Source organism: Urocitellus parryii, chromosome 13, assembly GCF_045843805.1.
Source record: "Urocitellus parryii isolate mUroPar1 chromosome 13, mUroPar1.hap1, whole genome shotgun sequence".
NCBI classification, from domain to species: domain Eukaryota; kingdom Metazoa; phylum Chordata; class Mammalia; order Rodentia; family Sciuridae; genus Urocitellus; species Urocitellus parryii.
In genome coordinates, this window is record NC_135543.1 from 44250745 (window position 1) to 44275624 (window position 24880).

The 24880-nt window shown below is 34.5% G+C and overlaps 1 protein-coding gene across 1 annotated transcript in view; it reads right to left on the bottom strand.

Annotated features, from left to right (window-relative positions):
- Taf4b (TATA-box binding protein associated factor 4b) overlaps positions 1 to 24880 on the bottom strand; it is a 130652-nt gene that overhangs the window by 77200 nt on the left and 28572 nt on the right. The window contains exons 7-9 of the mRNA XM_026388091.2: positions 21608 to 22222; positions 12037 to 12157; positions 11115 to 11220 (exon numbers count right to left, since the gene is read on the bottom strand). Coding sequence (XP_026243876.2) covers positions 11115 to 11220; positions 12037 to 12157; positions 21608 to 22222 — 842 coding nt within the window. The remainder of the gene's footprint in view (positions 1 to 11114; positions 11221 to 12036; positions 12158 to 21607; positions 22223 to 24880) is intronic.

Here is a 24880-nt window from a genome sequence, read left to right on the forward strand (position 1 = left end):
CAATATTAATAGTCTATTTTTTGTTTCATTTTAACAATAACTGAATAAAAGTGATATTAAGTATCCAGAAAAGCAAATTTAAATTAAGAGAACACTATGAGCTCTCTGTCTCTGCTTTCTGGCTGCCATGAGGGGAGTAGCTTCCCTCTGCCATAGCCTTCTCCCATGTTTTGCCTCATCTTGGGCTCAGAGCAATAGAATCTGCTATATATGGCCTTAGAGCTCTAAAACTGGGTCATTTTGCCAAGAATAAAAGCAAAGAGATACTTCTTCCATATAAAACCACAAACATTCATCTATTTAGGAAATCAAACCCAAAGCCTTACATAAGTAGGCAAACACTCTACCACTGATCTATACCCAAGCTGAATATATAAACTTTCTCCTTTTTTGTTTGTTTTTTGTTTGTTTTTTGTTTTTTGGTACGTGGGGATCTAACCCAGGGGTACTTTCCCACTGAGGCACATACCCATGTCTTTTTATTTTGTATTTTGAAACAGGGTCTTACAAAGTTGCTGAAGTTCTCACTAAGTTGCTAAGGCTGACTTGAACTTGCAATCCTCCTGCCTCAGCTTCCCAACTCCCTAGTATTACAGGTGTATACCACGGTGTCCCACAATACATGAACTTTCTTAAAATCTTTTAAAATAAAGGATATTCTAAATTAAATTATGTCATATAATATTCTGCCCCCCAAAAGACAACACTATGAGAAGGTGTGCATAAAACCACATATAACTCAAATTAATAGAAAGTATAAGAATGAAAAGTACATCTTAGTGCAAAAAAAAATACCCAGAAATAGCTAGGATTATAAACATCTTGTTCTTTTCAAAATTCACTATTTCAACAAATATTTGAAAGTTTAATATGAATCAGGCATTGTTCTAAACACTAGGTATGTAAACAATAGTAAACAACCGTTACAGTAAACTTTCATAGAGAATAAAAATGGAAATATATAGAAAGGTATGTATATATAATTTATGGAAAATATACAGAAGGGTAATAAATAAACTAATAATTTAGATAAGTGTCTCAAGACAAGCAAATGTGACTGAGGAAGCAACTTCACATTGTTTGGTCAGGCAAGGCCTCCCTAAGGAGGTAAATATGAAACAAAGGTCCATACCATATGCAGACTAGAGGACAGAAGGCAACACATTCCCACATGTGCAAATGTACAGTGGAACCATAACTGCAACAGGAGTTTGAGGAAAAGGAGATACTGGGGGAAAAAACTGAGCAAATTTAATTGTTATATGGTGTGCATGTACAAGAAAGTATCAACAAACTCCACTATTATACACAATTAAATGTAACAAAAAACATGCCTATGTGTACACATACCCAGGAAATCCTGGGTTGCTACACAATAAAATATAATCCTTATAACAACTAGACTACTTTCCAGTTTTCTAGTTTTTTCCTGAATATAAGAAATAAAATTCTATCTTATAGATGTAACTGTTTTTCACTTTTCTGTTATTATAACCTTTCTAAGTTTTAACAAATATGTATAACCATGTTCCTAAGTGGGAATCTTCCACAATAAAGTCAATTCTCTCCCCCATCCCAATGAAGCTAATCACAAAAATCTCAATACAAAAATTTCTTGGAAATGCCATGCTGATGCTAAAATACACACACAAGAGAAAAACAGCATGTAAAATCAGTATACGTTCGATACAAAAAAAAAAAGAGAGAATGCACACTATTAATGGTCTTATAATAATTGAAAATACATTAACATAATAATAAAACATCCAATTTACATGAAATATGCACTATATAAATGGAAATTTACTATAAGATAAAAGTGGCATTTCAAATCCCAAAGGTAATGAACTCTTCAGTAACAACTCTTGAGACAGCAATCAAGTTGGGAAAAAGTAAATCTCAAGATTTATTGAAGAAATAAGAGTAAATGTACATATGTGAAGAAAGCCTCTATGGGTGTGTGTGTATATATATATATGTATATATGTGCACGTGCACACACATGCACGAGCGCACACACACACATCTTGGAAAAAACACAACAGCACATCATTATGAGCCCATGATAGGGAAGGATTTCTTAGAATTCAAAAGCTATAAAGGAAGAGACTGATAAACCTAATAATGTGATTTTAAAATTCCCTATATCAAAGACAATAAAATTCAAGTTATGAGTTAAACAAGATTAGAAGAAAAATACTTATAACATATACAACAAAGAATTACTGTCCACTATATATACATAGGTCTAGAAAGCAATAAGCACTCAACAGATAAATGAGCAAAAATAATAAGCTAGAAATCTCCCAGAGAAAATACTAATGGTGACACTTTTGCTGCAGGCAGTGAGTGGACTAGATTTACTGAGGAGCAATTACACAGCATTATAACTAGACAAGCATAACACATTTTCATTCCATTGTTGGGTTCACAGAAACTGTCAAATAAAAAAAAAGCGTCAGGAAAAACAAGCAATGAGTACACCCTAAAGAAAGAATTGCCTTACGGGCAATGCCTGTGGCTAGCAGGAATTCCTGGGTCTCTGCTACAGTGGGAAAAAGTATCTGAGATTCCTGAGCCAGAACAGGGCTAATATGGTTCCAAGTCATCCCTGGTTCCTACCAGAAATACTCACAAATCCTCAATGAAGTAAAGAAAACTCAATTTAGGTCCTCAGGTTAAATCTGATTTACCTATCCAATCAAGTTTTAATTTCAACTACAGTTTTCACTTCTAAACATCCTACTTAGTTCTTCTTCAAATCTTTGTATTCATTTTAATAAGATAAATCATTGCCTTCTTATCTTTTATTCCGCATTTTATTTTTTAATATTTCATAGTAGTTTTAACATTCAACATTTGGTCATCAAATGACTGAAGTCATTGGAATTCCAAGTGAGTTAATGTTTCCCAGTAATTTGATAAGGGTGACTTTTCCCTGAACATTTATCTTTGAATGTGAACACATACACATACATAATACCAAAGAAAAATGGAATGAGATCTTTAAAGTGTGAACAGCCCCCCAAAAGTCAATCCATAATTCTAATTTTATTCTTGACATTAGTGTCTTCATAAATAACTTCAAATAATCTTAAAAATCATTCAAAATAATAACTTGAGGCCACTGGAAAACGATTTTTAAAAACCCTACATTTCAATTACCAAAAATATTACTTACAAGGTACCTAGAAATAAAGATGACAGATATATGCAACAAAATTGTGCAAAATATATATAGATAAAATTATAACATTTTAATACAAAGACATTAAAGATGTGCATAAATGGAGACATAAATCATGTTCACAGACATAGGCTCAAAATTATCAAGAAATCACCTGGAGGACAATGGACCTATGGACTCAAGGCATGTCAATTCAAATCCCAACAGATATTTTTGAGGTTCTTAAAGTTTATAAGGAATACCAAAAATCCAAGTAAGCCAAGGAAATCCAGAGAGGATGGAGGAAGTATGGAAATAGAGGAAGGAAATGAAATAAAGGAGAAGTAGGCAAAGAATATGCTTTATCAGATACAAAAGTTATTTTTGGAATTATAGTAAATTAAACAATGTGCTATAGGAAATTTAAGTATTTAAAATGATAGGCCAGAAAAGACTGCTGCGTGTATGACAATGGAGATTGTATTATAGGTCATTGAGGAAGAATGGACTCTTCAACAATGCAACCAGAACTAAGATCCCTAATCCATACCATAGGAAAAGAACAAAATAAACTCCTGATGTTGAAATAAAGTTTTAAATATAAAAAGTACAATTTCAGGGCCTAGGGCTAGGGCTGGGGCTCAGCGGTAGAGCGCTCGCCTAGCATGTACAAGGTGCTGAGTTCGAGCCTCAGCACCACATAAAAATAAATGAATAAAATAAAGATATTGTGTCCAACTGTAACTAAAAAAAAAAAATTTAAAAAAAAGTACAACTTCAAGAGATGGGAATGTAGTTGTGGGCTCGACTAGAATGCTTACCTAGCATGTACTAGACCCTGGTTCAGTCCCCAGCAATCCACACACACACACACACACACACACAGAGTAAAACTTGAAGACAATACAGGAAAATGTCTTTATGGTTTCCAGGAGGAACTCTACAGGCAAAAATAAGCACTTTTCAGAAAGAAACTGCCAAATTCATCTACTTTAAAATTAAGAACTTCTGCAAGTCATGAAGGGAAAAAAACACAATTTCTATTCATCAAAATACACCATCATAGAAAGTGACTTGAAAAACACTAATTCCAATAAATATATAAACACAAAATGTTCTTACAAATCACACAAGAACTCTGATTCTATTTGGAGACTATTATTTACATCAGATAATTGTTTTGAGAAAGAAAAGATAATAAAGTTAGAACTTTTTTTTTTTTTTTTTGAGGTACTGGTGATTAGGCCTAGAAGGTCTCTACCACACCCCCAACCCCTTTTTAATCTTTGATATAGGACTTTGCTAAACTGCCCAGGCTGGCCTTGAACTTGAGACCTTCCTACCTCAGGCTCTGGGGCAGCTTAACTAGAGACAAGTGCCACCACACCCAACCAGAACAATTATTTCTAAAAGTTCATTTGAAGGCATCACAGAGCTTCCAAGGGAGCCAGGTATTGATGGAACACAATCCTGACAGAAGAAAGCCTCACTGGAGTAATCCCAATTTTCTCCCTTGTTTTTCACCCATGGGTATCTGCTAATTCTTAATGTGGAAAAGATGCTAAAATGCCTCAGAGACAGCAGTTACTAAGAGGCAGAATAAGCCAAAAGAGCATTAGGCAATCTCATGGAGACAGGAATTTGGAGCTCAAGGATTCCATGGCTTGAGGGATAGGACAGGACCATATAAAGAAGTGAAGGATCTGACACAGAAGCACTACAGAAGAAAAATCAAAGAAGCCAAGCATAAAGAACCCATGAAAAGTCAGTTTTAGGTATTCTTGAAGTAAAGCGGTAAGAAATAAAAATTGGGTTCACATTCCAGGAAAGAAAACACCCTAAGTCTTACTTGAAATTCTTCAGGGACTACATCCTAGGGTGGAAGAACTAAAGTTATTCAGGATCTTGGAAAGGTTACATATTGCTTTGAGCCAGCTCAATCACAGACCAAACTGAGGTGATTACTCCTCAAGGTGCCTTAAAGGATGCTGACTGAATCCTCTCTCCGAAGGGAATTAATGCAAAATTCTTATTATATTTTCTTATTCACATCTGATAATGAATTACACATTACCAAGTACACCAAGAAATGGGACTAAAAAGCCACATAACAGAAGCAAACTCCAAAGGTAACCTAGATAACAGAAATACTAGACAGTGATTTTAAAGTAACTATGATAAATTATTTAAGAGGAAAAAATAAGTAACTACACCACAGAACAATAATCCTCTAAAGAAGGAATAGGGGTTGTATTTTTTGGCAATGTCAAAAGAACTTGATTAATAACAATTAAAATTTTTAAAAGCAACCATCTGAAAACTGAACAGAAGCTAGCAGAAACTGGAGGGATGGCAACCCTTTGTCAATGGGAATATAATGGACAAAACTTTTGGCCTGAACACTCATTAGTTTATACAGCCACATCCCTAGTGGCTTGAAGTGTTCTTAATAACAAAGCTTCAAATGCATAATGCAAAACACAAGAGAACAAATGGAAAAAATAAGGAAATCTACCATCACCAGTGGAGATTTGATACCCATTCTGAGTAAGTTATGGAACAAGTCCAAAAAAACAAAACCAAAAACACCAGGAAGATACTGAAGATACGAATACTATTAGCTATCTTTACCAAATTAACACTTACAAAACAATACACCTTCAAACCAAATACTACACATTTTCCCAGGTCCTCATGAGATATTCCCAAAGAGTGGCTATATTGAGGAGTCTCAATAAATTTAAGACTAAATTTATACAGATTATATTCTCAAAATTTTTATTTTAAAAAAACAAAATATCTATGAAAGCCTCAAATATTTGCACTATAACATAGAGGGAAAAGAGAAAAAAAAGCATTTTGACATAAATGAAAATGGGAGGGATAAGTGTACTTAGAGACCGAAGATATTGCTCAAGAAAACACTGCTTGTCTAGTGCGCAAGAGGTCCTAGATCTGATACCCAGCATTGGGGGAAGGGGTACTATTTACTTGGTTGTTAAATCAATATTTGGTAGCAATTTTACAATGCTTATATCAGAAAAAGATTTAATCATCTAAATTTCTAATGTACGAAGCTAGGAAAAGAAAGGTACTCTAATTTCAGAGTAAGAAAAAGAAAGGCATGCTTATTTTAGAAAAATCAATGGAATAGACAGAAGATAAAAACAAAATCAAAAGCTGAACCTTAAAAACATTAACAAATGAATAAAAACCTGTTGCAGTTTGAATATGAGGTGTCACCCAAAAGCTCACCTGTGAGACAATTCAAGAAGGCTCAGAGAAGAAATGACTGGGTTATAAGAGTCTAACCCATGCAGTGAATTAAACCCGTGATAGGGATTAACTGAGTGAAGTGGTAGGGTGTGGCTGGAGGAGGCAGGAATTGGGGCGTGGCTTTGGGTATATATTTGTATATGGAACCTGGAAATCTCTCTCCGCAGCCTTATCACCACACTCTTGCGCCATGAAGTTCAGCCTCCCTGTGAGCAGGAGGAATGGAGCCTACTCTCTATGGATGGAGACCTCTGAAACCCGTGAGCCCCTAAACCTTTCCTCCTTTACAGCTGTCCTGGTTGGGTCCTTTTGGTCACAGGAGGGAAATTCTGCCTAAAACAAAACCCTCGCCAGGTAACAGGGAATTTAACTGTAAATTTTACAGACATTAAATGGAAAAAGGAAGGTGGACTCTGTGGCGCACACCTGTAATCCGAGTGGCTCAGGAGGCTGAGGCAGGAGGATCAGGAGTTCAAAGCCAGTCTCAGCAACTTAGAAAGGCCCTAAGCAACTCAGTGAGATCCTGTCTCTAAATAAAATACAAAATAGGGGTAGAGATGTGGCTCAGTTGTTGAGAGCCCCTGGGTTTAAACCCAGTACCAAAAAAATAAAAATAAAAAAATAACTATATCCCAAAAAATTAATTACTAAGAAAAAACAAAATCCTTGAAAACCACATAGTAGTACACTACCAATACAGACCGACAGACATTTGAAATAAAGGAAGTATTATGAAAAATTCACGCCAATAAATTTGAAAATTAAGATGGAATATACAAAACCCTAAAAAGTACAACTTTCTGAATCTGACACTGAGATGAAATAGAAAACTTAAATAGCCTGTTTATATGAATGAACTGACCTTATAAAAAACCATCCCCATCCTCCAAAAAAAGAAAACAACAGACCTATGTAGTTACAAAGTACATTCCATTCATTCTTCACTTAAGGAAGAAAGAATATTAACTCTACACAAAAGTTTAAAACAACCAGGCATACTAGTCTTGAAGTGTCTTAATAACAAAGCTTCAATTGCATAATGTAAAACACAATAGAACAAATGGAAAAAAATAAGTGGAGATTGAATACCCACTCTGTGTAAGTGATGGAACAAATAAAAAAAAATAAAAAAAATAAATAAAAAAAAAAACAACCACCAGGATACAGAAGATATGAACACTATTAGCTATCTTTACCAAACTAACACAAAACACTACACCCTCAAACCAAATACTACACATTTTCCCAGGTCCTCATGAGGACCTGCAATCCTGGCAGCTCAGGAAGCTGAGAAAAGAGGATTTTAAGTTTGAGCCAATCTCAGCAACTTAGTGAGACTGTCTAAAAACAAAAAATAAAAAAGGCTGGGGATATAACCCCATGGTAGAACAACCATGGGTACAAAATACTATAAAATCCAGAAAAATATAGACTGAAATCCTTCATGAACATAAATACAAAACCCTTAACAAATGTTATTCAAAGACAGAAAAATCTAAAAAAGCTAATTAACAATCTATGAATTAAAGGTTGGCATAATTTTTGAAATTTTTTAAAAAAATCAATGTTTATAATACTAGGACAATAGGGGGGAAAATCAATGATCACCTTAAATAGATTCAGAAAAAAAAACTCATGACAAAAACACTGAATTTTAAAATAGGTAAAATAGCCAAACTGATATTTCACTAAAGAAATTACACAAAATGGCCAATAAGGCATGAAAATATACTCAGCATCATTAATCACTGTGGAAATGTAAGTTAAAGCCACAATGAGCTACAATTATATATCAACCAGAAGGGCTAAAATTTCAATAGTTTGGCAGTTTCTTAATAGAATCAAACACATACTTACCACATAACTCAGTATTTAAAGAAGGAAAAATCTATATCCACAAAAAGACATGTTTTAGACACAGTATTCTCAGGAGCTTTATTCATAATTGCCCAAAATTAAACAACCCGAATATCCACCAAGAAAGGACAACATAAACAACAGTATATACATACAATGGAATACTACTTAGCAATAAAAAGTCAAACTACTTACACATGCAACAACCTAGATGTAGTCAAAGACTTATGCTGAGCAAGAGAAGCCAAAGAATACAAATTGTATTATGTCATGGATGCAAATCCCTAGGAACGAATTTAATCTACAATGTTACGGACATCAGTGGTTGGAATCTGAAATATAATTTAGGGACTAGATGGAGAGAAGTACAAAGGAACCTTTTGGGGTGAGTATTTCTAGTATCTTGATTATGGCACTGGATACATGAGTTTAGCCTTTTGTCAAAACTCAATGAGTAATATTATGACTGCCTAGACCACTGTCTTCCAATATTTCCTCTAAAACAGATACTAAATAACCTCAGTACAACCTGAATATAAAGAATATACAAACTTCAAAACTATAAAGAGAAAAATAGTAAATTTCAGTGCACATCTCTCATCCTACGGTGCCTGACCCAGAGCCTAATTACCTCAAGGATCAAAGCAAACAAAAGAAGTCTGAAAAAGACTGAAGAGATGGGAGAACTTGCAGTGGGCAAAAGTAAACTATGGGAAAGAAGACTAAGTGTATTTCAAGTCAAAAAATATTAAAATTTAATTTGGTAAATTTTTAAAAGTGTAGCTTCCTGCTAGGTGTAGTGGATTCATGCCAATTTTCCCAGCAGAGGCTGAGACAGGAGCATCTCAAGTTTCAGGCCAGCCTCAGAAATTTAGCAAGGCCCTCAGCAACTTAGTGAGACCTTGTCTCAAAATAAAAAATAAAAAGGACTGAAAATGTGGCTCAGTGATAAAGCACCCCAGGTTAAATACCCAGAACCAAGGGAAAAAAAAATACAAAGTGTAGCTTCTTGGGGAGAGCGAGCAGTACTTTTTGGAAAAAGAATCAAAAGGACAAAATTGAGAACACCACAGGACAGAAAAGAACAAATCACAATTAAGAAAAAAATTGCATGTGTACTGAATTATGTACATAGTTTTTGATCTTGTCATTATTCTCTAAATACAGTGTAACAACTATTTACATAGAATTTACACTGTACTGGGTACTATACCTATATGGAAGAGCGTGGCATGGTAGTGGCACATCTGTATTTTCAGCTACTTAAGAGGCTGAGACAGGGGATGGGATTGTAGCTCAATGGTAGAGCGCTTGCCTAGCATGTGTGAGGTACTGGGTTCAATCCTCAGCATCATATAAAGAATAAAGTTGCCGCCTTTAATCCCAGCGGCTCGGGAGGCTGAGACAGAAGGATGGCAAGTTCAAAGCCAGCCTCAGTAACAGCGAGGCACTAAGCAACTCAGCAAGACCCTGTCTCTAAATAAAATACAAAATAGGGCTGGGGATGTGGGGATGGTCAAGTGCCACTGAGTTCAATCACTGGTATAAATAAATAGATAAATAAATAAATAGTAAGAATAAAGTTATTGTGTCCATTTACAACTAAAATAAATATTAAAAAAAAAAGAGGCTGAAACGGGATAATCTCAAATTCAGGCCAGTCTGCTTAGCGAAGCCCTGTCTCAAAATAAAAAAAGGGCTGGAAATGGTAGAATGCTTATGTAGTATGTATGAGACCCTGGGTTTAATCCTCAGTACTATAAAAAAATTAAAAATTAAAAAATAAATATTTGGGAGGCTATGCTCAGATTATTTACAAATACTATACTCTTTTACATAAGGGACTTAGAACATTTGTGGATTTTAGTGTTTGAGTGGAGTCCTAGAATCAGTCCCCAAATATATCAACTTTTTTTGTATACACACATACCTACTGTAAGGTTTAATTTATAAATTATGCACAGTAAGAGATTAACAATAAAAATAAAACAGTGACAACAATATACTGTAATAAAGGTTATGTGAACGTGGTTTCTCTCAAAATATCTTATCATTCTGTGCTCAGCCTTCTTCTGATGATGATATTATGATGATACAATGCCTACTTGATGAGATGAAATGGGGTGAATGATACAGGTATTGTGATACTGTGTTAGACTACCACAAAAGCACTGTAAATTAATCCTATAACCTAGATGCTACTGAATGACTAGCCAAATGGGTAGCATATCCAGAATGCATATGCTGGACAAAGAGATGATTTACTTCCTGGGCATGAAGTCTTGAGATTTCATCACACTATTCAGAATAGCACATAAATTTAAAACTTAAGAATTATTTCTAGAATTTTCCATTTAATATTTTCAGACCACTTATGACATCTGATCACTGAACACACAGAAAGCAAAACTGAAGATAAAGGGACATTAGTATAATAATAAAATATTCCATATACTTGAAGTTCAAGAATACACAGAAGTGATCAATGGTGATGGACATAAGAACAGTGACTGCCAGAGGCAGGAGATGTGGGTAATTGATTTGAAAAGTGCATAAAGGCCATGGATATATTCAGTATTTTCATCTGGATTATGATTACACAGGTATATGTTTTTCAAAATTCATTAAGCAAAATACTTAAGATTGATAGACGTTACTGCTTATAAATAATACTTAAAAGAGTATTGTTAGATTATTTTAAAGGCATCAATATATCTGTTTTATTTAGGAATTAGTCTTTGTCACCTGTTTTTTTTTTTCCTTAAATATTACATCCTTAAACTAGACCAAGTTTTTAACTACTTATTTTCTTTACCTGAAGCACGTAGTTCCATTCTCTTTTACTTTATTTTTCTGAAGAGTAGATGCTTGAAGCGACAGAATTTTATTTCCAGGCAAAGTAATTTGCTTTAGAATGGAAGCTATAAAAACAAACAAGAAAGGAAAAAGTAGAATATCAAAAAAGCAATTATGCCACATTAGGAAAAATTCAGAGCTTCAGTTTTAAAAATATATATATATACACTAATCAAAAAAAAAATTCAAGCTTCCCCAGAACTTTGTCTAAATTCAAATAGGACAATGAATATATTCCCTACATTTAAAAAAATCATCTTGTAAAATAAAGATCCCTCCATTTCTCTTTATATGGTCTCAAGTTGCCTATAGCATCACTATAAAAACCATCATGTACAAAAAGTAATGGAAACATAGGTTAATAATATATCCTTTATATTAATATATTTTTAAAACACTTAAAAGATCTACCGTACCTGATTTCCAAACTACATTTTTTAAAAGGTTATAGCAAGTTTTATAAGTTTGAAAAATACTTATTTAGATTGTTTTATCTAATTATGGAATACCATAAGTATTTGCTTCATTTACTCTAAAACAACCTACACCCCTAAAAACTGTCTATATATGTTCAAAGACTATAATAGTTATCATTCAGTATTCTCTTAGGTACCAACTTTAAAAATCCAACTTTCTTTTGCTTTTTAATTTTTTTTTTTTTTGGTTATCAATGGGTCTTTATTTTATTTATTTACTTATATGCGGTGCTGAGAATAGAAACTACTGCCTCATACATGCTAGGCAAGTGCTCTACCACTGAGCTACAAACCCAGCCCCCCAAATCTCTCTTAATACAACAAATAAGTTGTGCAAAACCCACCACATTCCACAAACAGTGTGATGAGGCAAGCCAGACCAGTGTCTACCTGGAAGAAACTTACTAGCAGGTATTACAGTGTTCACTGGCATCTTATTCTGTCCAGATTTCTGAATGGTCAATGCTGGGGAATGGGAAATTGTGGTCACTTGTTTTGCAATGCCTCCTGAAGGCTGCTGGACAACCTGAAATAATTAGAACTATCAGTACAGTCATTCAACTAAACATGCTATAAAAAGAAAGGACAAAATTTCACTTTTAATAACTGCCTGAGCTCACCCAGCTATAAATATATTTAAAATTTAAATTTGTATGTAGTAAAATGATCTTGTTCAAAAGTGAAAGACATGACTATCTCACACACTATACTATTATACTAGAATTCAAATTTATAAAATCCCCACAGGGTTCCTATTTTTACTTTTTAACTTATGAAAAATTTCAGACATATACAAAAATACAGATTATCCAGATTAAACAATGACTCATTCTTGAACAATCTTGTTTCTTCTTTACCTGGTCCATTTTTCTATCTCCCACAATTGTTTATTATTTTAAAGCAAATCCCAGATATAACTTTTATCCATAAATATTTCAAAATACACCTCTAAAAAGTTAAGGACTTTTTATGTGCTGTTTTTCAAAAGTATCTTCCTAAACCGTTTGGAAAAATGATAATGCTAAAGGCATTCTCCAAGATAAAAATTCAAGAAATTCAGAGAGGATTGGGGGGCAAAGAGAGAAAACAAAGTAATAACAGTGCTATTACTTTTGGCCTCAAAGAAAAAGAAAAGCCAGAACAGCAGAGGGTCATTTATTCACTTCAAGGAACAATTATCATATATTTGGGCCAAGAACTGAACTATTTAGATGTACTTAAACTCCCATATGGGTAATATAAATGAGCAATGGTCTGGGCAGGATATAGACTTCTGAGTAGAATCTTGGGAGTACAATTCATTTCACTTTCTAATATTTGTGAACAAAATTAAAAGGCAAGTGTATATTACTAAAAAACAGTGAGAAAATAATGTTCTATAAAGTAATCCTACTGGAACTAATGTTCCTAGAGAAAAAAAAAAATACAAGCTGAAGTAAATCAATTGCTATCATTCTTTGGTAACAGAAAAGAACTGGAAAAATAATGCATTTCAATGAAGTTGAGATCATACTTTTATAAAGTCCTAGGGATCAGATTTAAAGTATACGAAGTAATATATATCTGGAATCTCATTTATGCAGTCAATTTCATTTTATAAGTCAATTTCACTTTATAAGTTTCTTCTTTTCAGTATTTGAATTATGAAAGATAGTAATAAGATATTATTAGTAAGCTGTTTACCAGTTAGTCTTCCTACCATTTTTGATGGGTACATGAAAATTACATAAAGTTTTCAGGTGGGATTTAAAAACCCTAGGCATGGTGTGGTGGTGCACATCTGTAATCCCAGTGGCCCAGGATGCTGAGGTAGGAGGATTGCAAGTTCAAAGCCAGCCTCAGCAAAGAAGTAAGACCCTGTCTCAAAATAAAAAAATAAAAAGGGCTGGGGATGTGACTCAGTGGTTAAGCGCCCTTGTGTTCAATTCCTGATACCAAACAAACAGCAACAACCTAGGTCCCCATCAGTCCTCATCTTAACGATGCTAACCTAAGGAGCACATGTAACTAATCTAAAAATCTAACAAAAAAAAAAAAAAAGGGGGGGGACAACGTGCACTCTTGCACACCTGCCAAGCAAAATAAAACATAATGAGCAATAATGTATAAGAGATTTCACTGGTCTTCTTTCAAAGAAAGTATCTAAACCCACTTTATTAGGCATCTTATGGAGAATGAAATCATTTTAGAGAAATGGAAATTGGCCCAAAGAAGACATATTTATTCTTATTTGGCAAGGAAAAGAAAAACTATTGTGCTCTTTAAAAACTAAGACCCTAATTTACTTTCCCTTCAAAACAAACTCTGGCCGGGTGCAGTGGTGCATACCTGTAATTACTTAGCAGCTCAGAAGGCTGAGGCAGGGGGATTGCAAGTTCAAAGTCAGCCTCAGCAACTTAGAGTGAAGCCTTTTCTCAAAATACAAAATAAAAAATGGTCCGAGGATATGGCTCTGGGGGTTAAGCATCCCTGGGTTAAATCCCAGGTACAAAACAAAACAAAACTCTGGAATCAAGCAAAGAAGGGGAAAGAGTACATACCTTAGCTTTCTTTACACCTCAAGTTCTGATGTTTTATTGGGGATGTTAACATAAACTAATGTTCAAGCAGTTTATAGAAATTACAGGTCTAGAAATGCTAAGCAATATTCTTGTTTCTTTCACATTAACTATAATCTGATATATGTGACAAGGAATTATTTTAAATAATACCTTGATACCATTAATATGAAGTTCTAGGAAAAGGAAAACTAATCCATGGAGGAAATTATCAGAACAGTTGCTGCTTCTGGAAGATGGCAATGGGGTCTGAATGGGAAAGGGCAATAAGATGATGGCAATAATCTATATTTTGATGAATGGAGAAGGGGCACGAGAGAACAAGTCTACATTTTGACAACTCAGATGACGCAGGAGAGAGCTCAGAGATTATAACGACAACAGTCTATATTTTGATGAGAGGTCTGAATTACACAGCAGTATGAACTGAATGTCAAAAAAAACTTTTCATGTGGTACAAATGAAATCTGTGCTTGTCATTGTAAATAGATATGCCTCAAAAGAAAAAAAATATAAACAAATATTGAACTGTGATATCTATATTTAATAATTTAGGAAAAAATCTTTGAAATTCATCAAAAAATTAAGATAGACAGCTAGGGGGCTGGGGATGTGGCTCAAGTGGTAGTACGCTCACCTAGCGTGCATGAGGCACTGGGTTCGATTCTCCGCACCACAAAAAACAAACAAACAAACAAAAAAAGATATGGTGTCCACCTAAAACTAAAAAATAAATATATTTTTTTAAAAAGACATCTGGATAAATACACGATAAATCAAGTTTAACAGCTATAAATGCTAGAATCTAGGTGGGTGGTTGTACGATATTTACTATAAATCTCAATTTCTCTACATATGAAAATTCTTATAAAAATTTTTATTGACTAATATAAAGACATGGACACTATAATGTCTCCAGTTTTATTTTCCACAAATTCTAATATATTCTTATAAAACAAACTATCTCTTAAGTAAATTTGAATAAACTAGCATCAAACAACCTATATATCAAGAATATTATGATAACAATTCTAATTCAGTTATAGCCCATGAGGAATTTACTGTGCAATCACTATTTATATATGGTAAATAAACGGTAGGCCTTACTTGGATTCAACCTCTTTCTTCATTAGTCCTATTCAAGTAAAAGTAAAATAAAAAACTAATTCCATCTTTCCACTCTCATAAATAGAATGTAAAAAAGGAAGAAAAAAAGACAAACTACTTAGGATCCACTTAAGGTCAGTTAAGTTACTTAAGGTCAGTTCAATAACTGAGGGTCAACTACTTGAGCCAATGAAAAATTTTACCAATTTTTTTCTAACTCAATTTTTACTTATTTTCTCTTTTCTAAAGAAAATATTGGCAACCACCATGATAACAAACTAAAATTTACACCTTGAAAATATTTTTCCTATCCTGTGAGAACTGTGACATCAGAGGCAATTAGCACACTTAACTCTCACTAATTATTTCACATAGCATGTGTTTGTTGTAAAATTCTTTAAGAATTTCTCCTACCTCAAAATAATTAGGTGCAAGTAAAAATAAAACAACAATTTTTCTTTTTTAGTATTTAGGGTAAATTTATTTTAGGAGTTCAGTTTTACTTTAATACAGTGAAATTCAAAGTTATCACACTTATACTGCACAAATAACTCATTTGTTTTTCTCTTATATCCACAAAAGAGTAATATTTGGAGAGTGGCCACTTATTAAATATTTGTGATACTGTTAAAGAAGAAATACAATAGAGGGGAAATACACATTTAAAATAAGAAAACAAATAACAATAAAAATTTCCTGCCTTATCTCCAAGTAAAAGTTATTTTTAAAGATACTTAAGTGATAATATATTATGTGCATGTGCAAGCATATACAATGGATCCCACTATTATGTATGATTATAATGCACAAATAAAAGTATATTTTAAAAAGGAAAAAATACTTGAAAGCAAAAAATAAAAAAGAGACTTAAGGATAAATAAATGCAAGACTACTATAACAATATTCAGCTTACTCTCCAAAATTATCCACCTTTCTGGCAAAAATAGAGGTAAGGGATTTTGAATTAACTTTCCTCATTCATGAATTTTATTTGCATATATTGTGAATCTGAGGGTTTTTTATTTTATTCATTTAAATCAGTTAAAATGTTTATCAAAATTTATATTTTAAAATGAACAGACTGAAATTAAAATTTAGCTTTTCTAAATTAAATTAGCTTTGCTAATTAAAATGAAATTTAATTTAGCTTTTGCTCAAACAAGTAAAACACTTTTTTTTTTTCACAAATATCAAAGGGAAGATTTTTCAGCAAAGTCTTCTGAAAGTTTCTACTTAATTATCTTACCTAGCTTTAGTAACCCATAATCCAACTCATCCACTCTCCACCTTGAAACAAAAACTAGAAGTAAAATGTTAAGTTCAATATTTAGTTTGAGTATATAATATAATAGCTACTATGCCAACACTGATAGGCAGCCAATAACATGTCATTTATAGGAATTGAATTCTTAGGTAAAATCCCCAGAACTACTTATTAGGGCCATATTTCAACATTTCAAGTATCTGAGTATAAATTGAAAAACAGCTAAAAGAAACTGAACAATTTCAGTTAATTTACATGAAAGCTTTGGCAGAACCCCAAGTATAATATATAATAATCAATGAGACAGAAAGGATAGCATGCAGTGAAAACTCCATTTTTGTAAAAGCAGTTAATAGATAAAAATGTATACTTTGATAAAATATTAATAATGTAAAATCTAGGGCTGGGGATGTGGCTCAAGCGGTAGAGCGCTCGCCTGGCATGCGTGCGGCCCGGGTTCGATCCTCAGCACCACATACCAACAAAGATGTTGTGTCCGCCGAGAACTAAAAAATTAATATTAAAAATTCTCTCTCTCTCTCTCTCCTCTCTCACTCTCTTTAAAAAAAAATAATAATAATGTAAAATCTAATCCCTACAATGATAGCTTAAGAATATTTTTCTTATAACTTGAAAGCATAATATTTACATACCTTACCTAAGAGGCAGGCCATACAATTCTCCAGAAGAACTATTACAATTGAGAAGTAAATATTGTGGAAAAAGTTTTAAATTCACAAATAATTAAAGAAATAAATTACCAAAATTCTAAACTTGACATTTTTAGACAGTCATCCAAGCCAGGTGTGGTGGAACATACCTGGAATATCTGCTGAGGCAGAAAGATTTCAAGTTCAAAGCCAGCCTCAGCAACATAGTGAGACCCTATCTCAAAAAATAAAGGGCTGGGGATGTGGCCCAGTAGTTAAGAACCCCTGGGTTCAATCTGTAGTAAAAAAAAAAAAAAGACAGCCAAATGCATATTCTTTACACCATACTGAGTTACATGGATCCTATGGTCTGGTGTGATCTCTCATGTTTTGAATGATTATTTGCATATTTCTTATAAGGTATATAAAATGCTTTAGTCTTTTCTAGCATCTTCAGTATTTTAAGCCTCACTTCGGATTAAGATTAAATTGGTACTTTCCTTAAAATATTATTTTTCTAAATCAGCTGACTTGAAAGAGTACCCTAGTTCTGTCTTCTCTATACATTACCATACAAAATGCTTTTTGTTCTTTTAGACCAAGTAAATCTGTTATTCAATAAATTCACAAGGCATCTTCAGTGATCTGCCACTGTGGATTTTGCCATTTTATATAGGTAGGTATGAATAGGCATATCAAATCAAAATTAAAACAAAGGCCAAAAAAGAAAGCAAAATTCACATTTTATATTTAATATTATAGTGGAATATTAAAATTTTCACAACCTTTTAGGAATAAAAGTATGAATTAAAATCCCCCTAAAATTTACCATCAGATTTTGTTACATTTTTTTGTAATTTAAATTATTTCTAATGTATAACAAATTAAACCCCAAAAATGTAAATGCTGTCAAGATATTATTATATCACCAGATATTTTTCTGCTTCAAGACATTCCAGAAACCCAGAAGGTCCTGCTGGAAGCATCATAACCAAACCCTAATGGCAAAGTCACAGGATTTTAGACTGAAATCCACTACTTGCTGACTAATACTGGATAGGTCACTTAGAATTTCTGGATCTTTAGTTTTCTCCAAGCCTTTTCCTCATAAGAATTTAAAAATCCATTGCACAGAAGCAATATGCTCTTACAAGTCTATGTAGCTAACAAAGTATTATTTCACCTTAGGGACCTATGTGCTACAAGATTGTCAATAATGATTAGTTAGCATTGGTTCAATCATCAGTTATGACCCATAAAAAGGATTTCAATTCTATTCAGTTCTTCCCCAAAGAAGCCTTTCCTTGGGGCAATTCCTCTGTTGCAGTGGTCCTCAAACCTGGCTTATCAGAACAATGTTTAATTTTTTAATCACTGCTTCTAAAAAGTTTGTTTTAGAAGAAGAAACAAGAACAACTCCCAGACCAACCAAAGCTACCCCCTGACCACCAACCAAAGCCACACACTACGGCATCCCCTCATCCAGTGCCTGTGTCCGGCTGTCATCCCCACCCATGCCCAAGAGAAAGGCTGCCAGGGATGCTAAAAAAAGTCAAGTTGAAGAATGAACCAGAGAATATCCGCAAGCTCCTGCTCCTCCAGAGCCAGAGCTCAAGCCTAAAAAGGCCCAGTAAAGAAGGGAGAGAAGGTATCCAAGTGAAAACATGATGCTGGCCAGGATGGCAATAACTGCAGAAGATGGAGATACCTTAAAACAGACAAGCACAGAAAGCTAGAGATGAGGAGTGAAGGGTGCACATTTTTGATGATGATGTACTTCTAGTGACTGAACAGTTTAAAATACTATTTTTTTTACCAAGTTTCATAAAAATGCAGAACTTTGTTTTGCCTTTTTTTAAAAACTATATTGTTAGTACACGATATGTTAGAATCTAGATGTGAGGTGTCCCCTAAAGCTCGAGTGTGAGACGATGCAAGAGGGTTTAGGAGGTGAAAAGATTGGGTTATGAGGGCCTTAAATCAGTGCATTAATCCATTGACAGGAATTAACTGAGTGGTAACTGTAGGCAGGTAGGGTGTGGCTAGAGGGCATAGGTCACTGGGGTATGCCTTTGGGGTACGTTTTGTGTATGGTGAGGAGAGCTCTCTGTTTCTTGGTGGCCGTGTCCTTGAGCCGCTTTTCTCCACCACACTCTTTTGCCATGATGTTCTGCCTCACTTCAGGCCCCAAGAATGGAGTTGGCCATGGATGGATTGAGACCTCTGAAAACATGAGCCCCAAAATAAACTTTTCCTCCTCTTCAGTATTCTTGTCAGGTCTTTTGGTTGTAGCAGTGAAAAATAAGCTGATTAAAACAGAACATTTCATTGTTTTGGGGGAAGTAACATAGGTCACTAATAGAATGTCTCCAAAATTGAGTTGCTGTAGGGAAAACACCTTACCCTACTAGTTGTGAGAGATTTCCTCTTGGCTCCCAGGAGGAGGGATTCCCTAACACTGACACATACAGTCACAATGCCTTGTGGTGTGGAAAAACTCAAATTCATCTTTATGTTCTCCTCTCCCTCTCTATCAGTATGGATTTACTCCCCTGAACCCAGAGACATGTAGGGACATGACTCCCCAAAATTGGTTTTACCCATATGTCAAGCAATCTGAACTTTCCAGTGACATCACTGAGATAGTGCCCCTCAAAAGAGCATTAGTTCCTTTTCTAGATTAATGATATTCAGATTGATAATTCTGCCTTTTTCATTTCATTTCCTGAAAATCAGGGTTAAATATGAAATGCCAATCCTCACTCTAAACTTTCCCTATTCAGAACATCAGTTGATGACTTCATTGGGTTTTATGGTGCTTTCTGATTTTGGTAGTCTACCCAAGAAAGGAGTTTGAAAGTTGCTGTAGACTTTTAACAATTGCTTACCCATGTCCTACTTGAAATATCTCATGTTTATGAAAAGAATCTTTAATAAAGCTGGATATATGGGGCTTGGAAAAAATGTAAAATGTTGCTCTATCTCTGAGATTAAGTTGAGGCAAACAGAAATCTTGCACTGCAGGTGTATTTGAAAATCAGACCCAGAATAGGAAGGGCTAAAAAAAGATTCACGCATAGGAAATTACTATTACTTCCCAGCTATCCAAGAGTTAAGACTACCCTACAATTCTGGGTACCTTATCTTCCCCCTTTTTTTGTGTGTGTGGAGGGGAATGTTAGTTACCAGAGATTGAACTCAGGGGCACTTAACAACTAAGCCATATCCCTAGCCCTTTTTTGTATTTTATTAGGGTCTCACTGAGTTGCTTAGTGCCTCACCGTTGCTGAGGCTGGCTTTGAACTCTCAGTTCTCCTACCTCAACCTCTGAAGCTGCTGGGATTACAGGCATGAGCCACCGGGCCTGGCTTATCCTCTCCTTTGATTCTATGTCCAAAGCAGCCCTCTACCTCAGAAGACAATAATCCACAGATGTTAGCCTCTAATTCTGATCTGCAAACAAGAGTGGTGAGTATACACATAGTTTACATTCCAAGGAACAATGAACTAAAAATTTTCAAAATACAACCTCTAACACAAAGGCTTACAAAAAAGAACATGGGCAATCACCAAAAATCAAAAGAAAGCAAACTCTGTTATGGTATAAAGAAGGGAAGAACTTTACAAGAAAAACCATGCACTCTCTCCCATAAGCTAACAATACTCACACAGTCTTCTCACAAAATCTGTCTTCTCCTGAATAAAGCAGAACATTCTAGATATCAACTAATCAATAAACTGCTAAAATTTCCTTCTCTCACCTAAGAATCCCCAAATGATCAAATTTAGGAAAAAATACAACTTATTTATCCGTTCACATGTCTTCCTCAGCATTTTTTTGAAAAAAAAGAAATGTTATCATACTATCACCTATTTAAAGCCCTAGCTATTGGGCAATACAAAACAAAGGGACAGTATAAAACAACTAGCCCAGGCACTTAAAATATTATAACATAATGAACAACCACAAAAAACTGGAGCATTGTTCTAGATTAAAAAAGTGATAACTAAATGTAATAAGAAATTCTTCACTAGAAGCAAGAACAGGAAACATTATTGGGACAAGTGGGAAATACTGTATCAATATTAATGTCTCACGTATGATGATATGAATTACTAATGTTTAAAAACAATTTTTTTTTTGGTTAAGAGACACAGTATTTGGGGGAATGCACTGTCACAACTTCTGCAGCCAATTCTCAAAAATGATTCAGGGAAAAAAAATGTGTTTTTGTGCATGTGACTACAGACAGGGAGATGAAGCAAATGAGATTAAAAATTAACTGTCAAATTTGGTAGGATATATAGTCTTGCCAGTTTTTTACTAGTCTTGCCAATTTTCTGAATGTCTGAAACTTTCCAAATAAGTAACTGAGGAAAAATAAAATTTTACTCACTAGTTGCTTGACTTTAACCGCCTGTGGAACACCAGCTGGCTGTGAAAGAAGGGGGCCCGGCTGGGCAAGTTTGATTTGGACTGGAGTGCCAATGACAGGTTTGTCAGGTGTGGTCCCAGCAGAAGAAATGACAGGTTTCACAGATGGAATACAAAGAGCTGCAGCTGAAGTTTCTCCAAAAGTTACTGATGGAAGAGCCAGTGTTACTGCTGCTCCAGAGACTACTGGTTTCTCAGGTTGAAGTGAGACATTTGTTACTGTATTTGGTACCGATGTCACAAGTGGTTTTGAAGTCTGAAGCAAAACAGTTCCAGCTGTTGTTCCTCCTGGTACAGAAGCTGGACCCACAGAATGTAGTGTCACAACTCCAGTTTTTGCACCCCCTGGACCAGCAAGTGGATTCAGAGCTTGCACAGATACAGTTCTAGATGTTGATGTTCCAGAAACAATGATGGGCTTTTCAGACTGGGCTGAAGAAACTGTAGTTGTTGCCACAGGAGGTGTTGCTGTTGAGGTACAGGTGGTAATAACCACCTCACCAGAAGTCTGCTGAACACACTGCTGAATGAAGCTCTGGGAATTAGGCAGAAGTTGTCGTAAGGCAGTAACACTTTTCTGGAAACATGAAGAAAAAGAAGTAAATACTGAAAATAAGTTACACGTAAAAACACTTCTCTCTCATCTTTATAACATAAAGCAAATCAAAACTACATCAAGTGTTTCAGTTGAGAAAACCTATTTTATCCAATCAGTATAAGATACAATTTAAAACCCAAAAGTGATTTTTCAATGTGAAATTATCATTTTTAGTAAATTACCAACTTGGTAAAATAAAACACTATCCATAATCAGTTTAACTCCACATCATGTACAACCACAAGAAAGGGAAGTGTTATACTCCATGTATGTATAATATGGAAAAATACATTCTACTGTCATGTATAACTAAAAAGAACAAATTAAAACACTATCATATTTCTCTGTATTCTATTCATCTAAACTCTTTAAAAGATCATGGCTGACTTTAGTAGCCATAAATTTACAATGCAGCAGAATTTCTTGTAAAATAACTTAAAAACTTTGGATAGAAATTGTCTTTACATTGAAATAGAGCTAATACAAACAAATGAATTTTTACAATCTAAAACAATTTTCTTAATTGAGTTATTAGCACATTTTCTGACTAAATTTTGAGTCAAGTGTTTATCTTTGTATCTTTTACTAAAAGAACAAAGACAATTCAAGTGAAAAACTATAAATTTTGCCTTTTCACTCCTGGGATTTTTGTTTGTAAAAATGAAAAAAAAAAAAGATATGAAAATACAAAAATGGTAGGTTATCTTCATGAGCTGTTTGGTAAGATTTCCTTATTGTGACACTTAAAATTCAATCACATTGCTTATTAAGAGTTAGAAACAATGGAAATACTCAAAGAATAAAATTTTTTTAAAAAATAAACCAGGCAGAGTGGTGCACACCTAGATCCCAGCAACTTGAGAGTCTGAAGAAGGAGGATTGCAACTCTGAGGCCAGCCTCAGCAACTTAGCAAGACCCTGTCTCAAAGTAGAAAATAAAAAAGGGCTGGGGATGTAGTTCAATGGTTATGTGCCCCTGGATTTAATCCCCAGTATCAAAAATAAATAAATAAAAAATAAATAAAAGCAAAAGCACAGTTTACACACACACACACACACACACACACACACACACACACAGATAGATGCAATGCAAATGAATATTTGAATTAATTATCTTTTCATTACCCGGCCAGAGTTAAACTAAAATGTTAATTCCTTCATCCCTATGTAATACCCAACCCCCAAAAGCTCTCAGGGATGGGGGCAGGGAAATTCTCAAGAAAAGAGTCTAAGAAAGATCCTTAAAAAAAAAAGAAAAAAAAATGAATACAGGGCTGGGGACCTGACTCAAGCCGTAGCGTGCTCGCCTGGCATTCGAACGGCCCGGGTTCAATCCTCAGCACCACATACAAAAAAGATGTTGTGTCCGCCGAAAACTAAAAAAAATAAATATTAAAAAAATTCTCTCTCTCTCTCTCTCTCTCTCTCTCTCTCTCTCTCTCTGTCTCTCTCTCTTTAAAAAACATGGATACAAAGTGCAAATCCTTCATAGTAATATTTGTAATTTACAGGTAATGTTATCTAGCAACAGGTAAAACAGCCTAAATTCTAGGCCTGTAAGTTTGATTTTAAAAAATAATATTAATAGATTTAAATGGTCCTCTCTAAAATGGAAACTACTACTTAGCTCCAAAATTATATGTAAAGGATCTAGCAGAGCATCTGTTATGGTTTAGATTTTTTTTTTTTTCTTTGAGGGGGTGGATTTACTCACGATTGAACCCAGGCATACACACTAAGCCACATCCCCAGTCCTTTTAAATTTTTATTTTGAAACAGGGTCTTGCTTAAATTGCTGAAGCTGGCATCAGACTTGCAATCCTCTTGCCTCAGCCTCCCAAGTTGCTGGAATTATAGGTGGATGCCACCATGCCTGGCTGCTTGGGATGTTAAATGTCCTTGAAAGACCCATGTGTTAAAGACCTGATCCCCAGCCCCAGCATGTTGCTACTGAGAGACAGCAGAAATTTTAAGAGGTGGGGCCTACTCTTTGGGTTATTTGAACCATGCCTTCAAAGTGGATTGTGGGGCTTAGTCTTTTCTTCTTTCTTCCTTTTATCACCAAGCCATGAGGTTAGCAGTTTCACTCTGCCATGTACTCCTGACACTGTACTGCCTCACAGAGGGCCAAAGCAATGGGACCCACTGATCATGGACTGGAACTGTGTGACAAAATGTTTCTCTTTAAAAGTCTAAACATCTCAGGTATATGTTATAGTAATCCATAGCTAACTAACAACATCTGCTACATAAATTTTCCTCCTTCTCCTTCACAGTATAAACAATAAGTATAAAACACACATATACTCAAAGAGAGTGAGTCATCATTATGAAATGCAGTACCTAGAGCTGAAGACCTTTCCAATGAAAGGGATTCAGGAAGAAATGCCTCTAATTTCTCAATCAAGTGGACAAATGGGTCATACAGAAAAGAGTATGAATCATTTCACAAATAGCTCATCATCTTTTTAGGCAAATTTATCCAATCCTAGTTATGGATTCTAGAAGTGTAAAGGACAAATCTCTTTCATATATATGTGCTTAAAATATATAATGATCCTTTGACTTCATTTCCCCAGATCAAGTCTTCTCTGGCTAATACATTCTCAGTCTCTTTAGTTATACTTCATATCA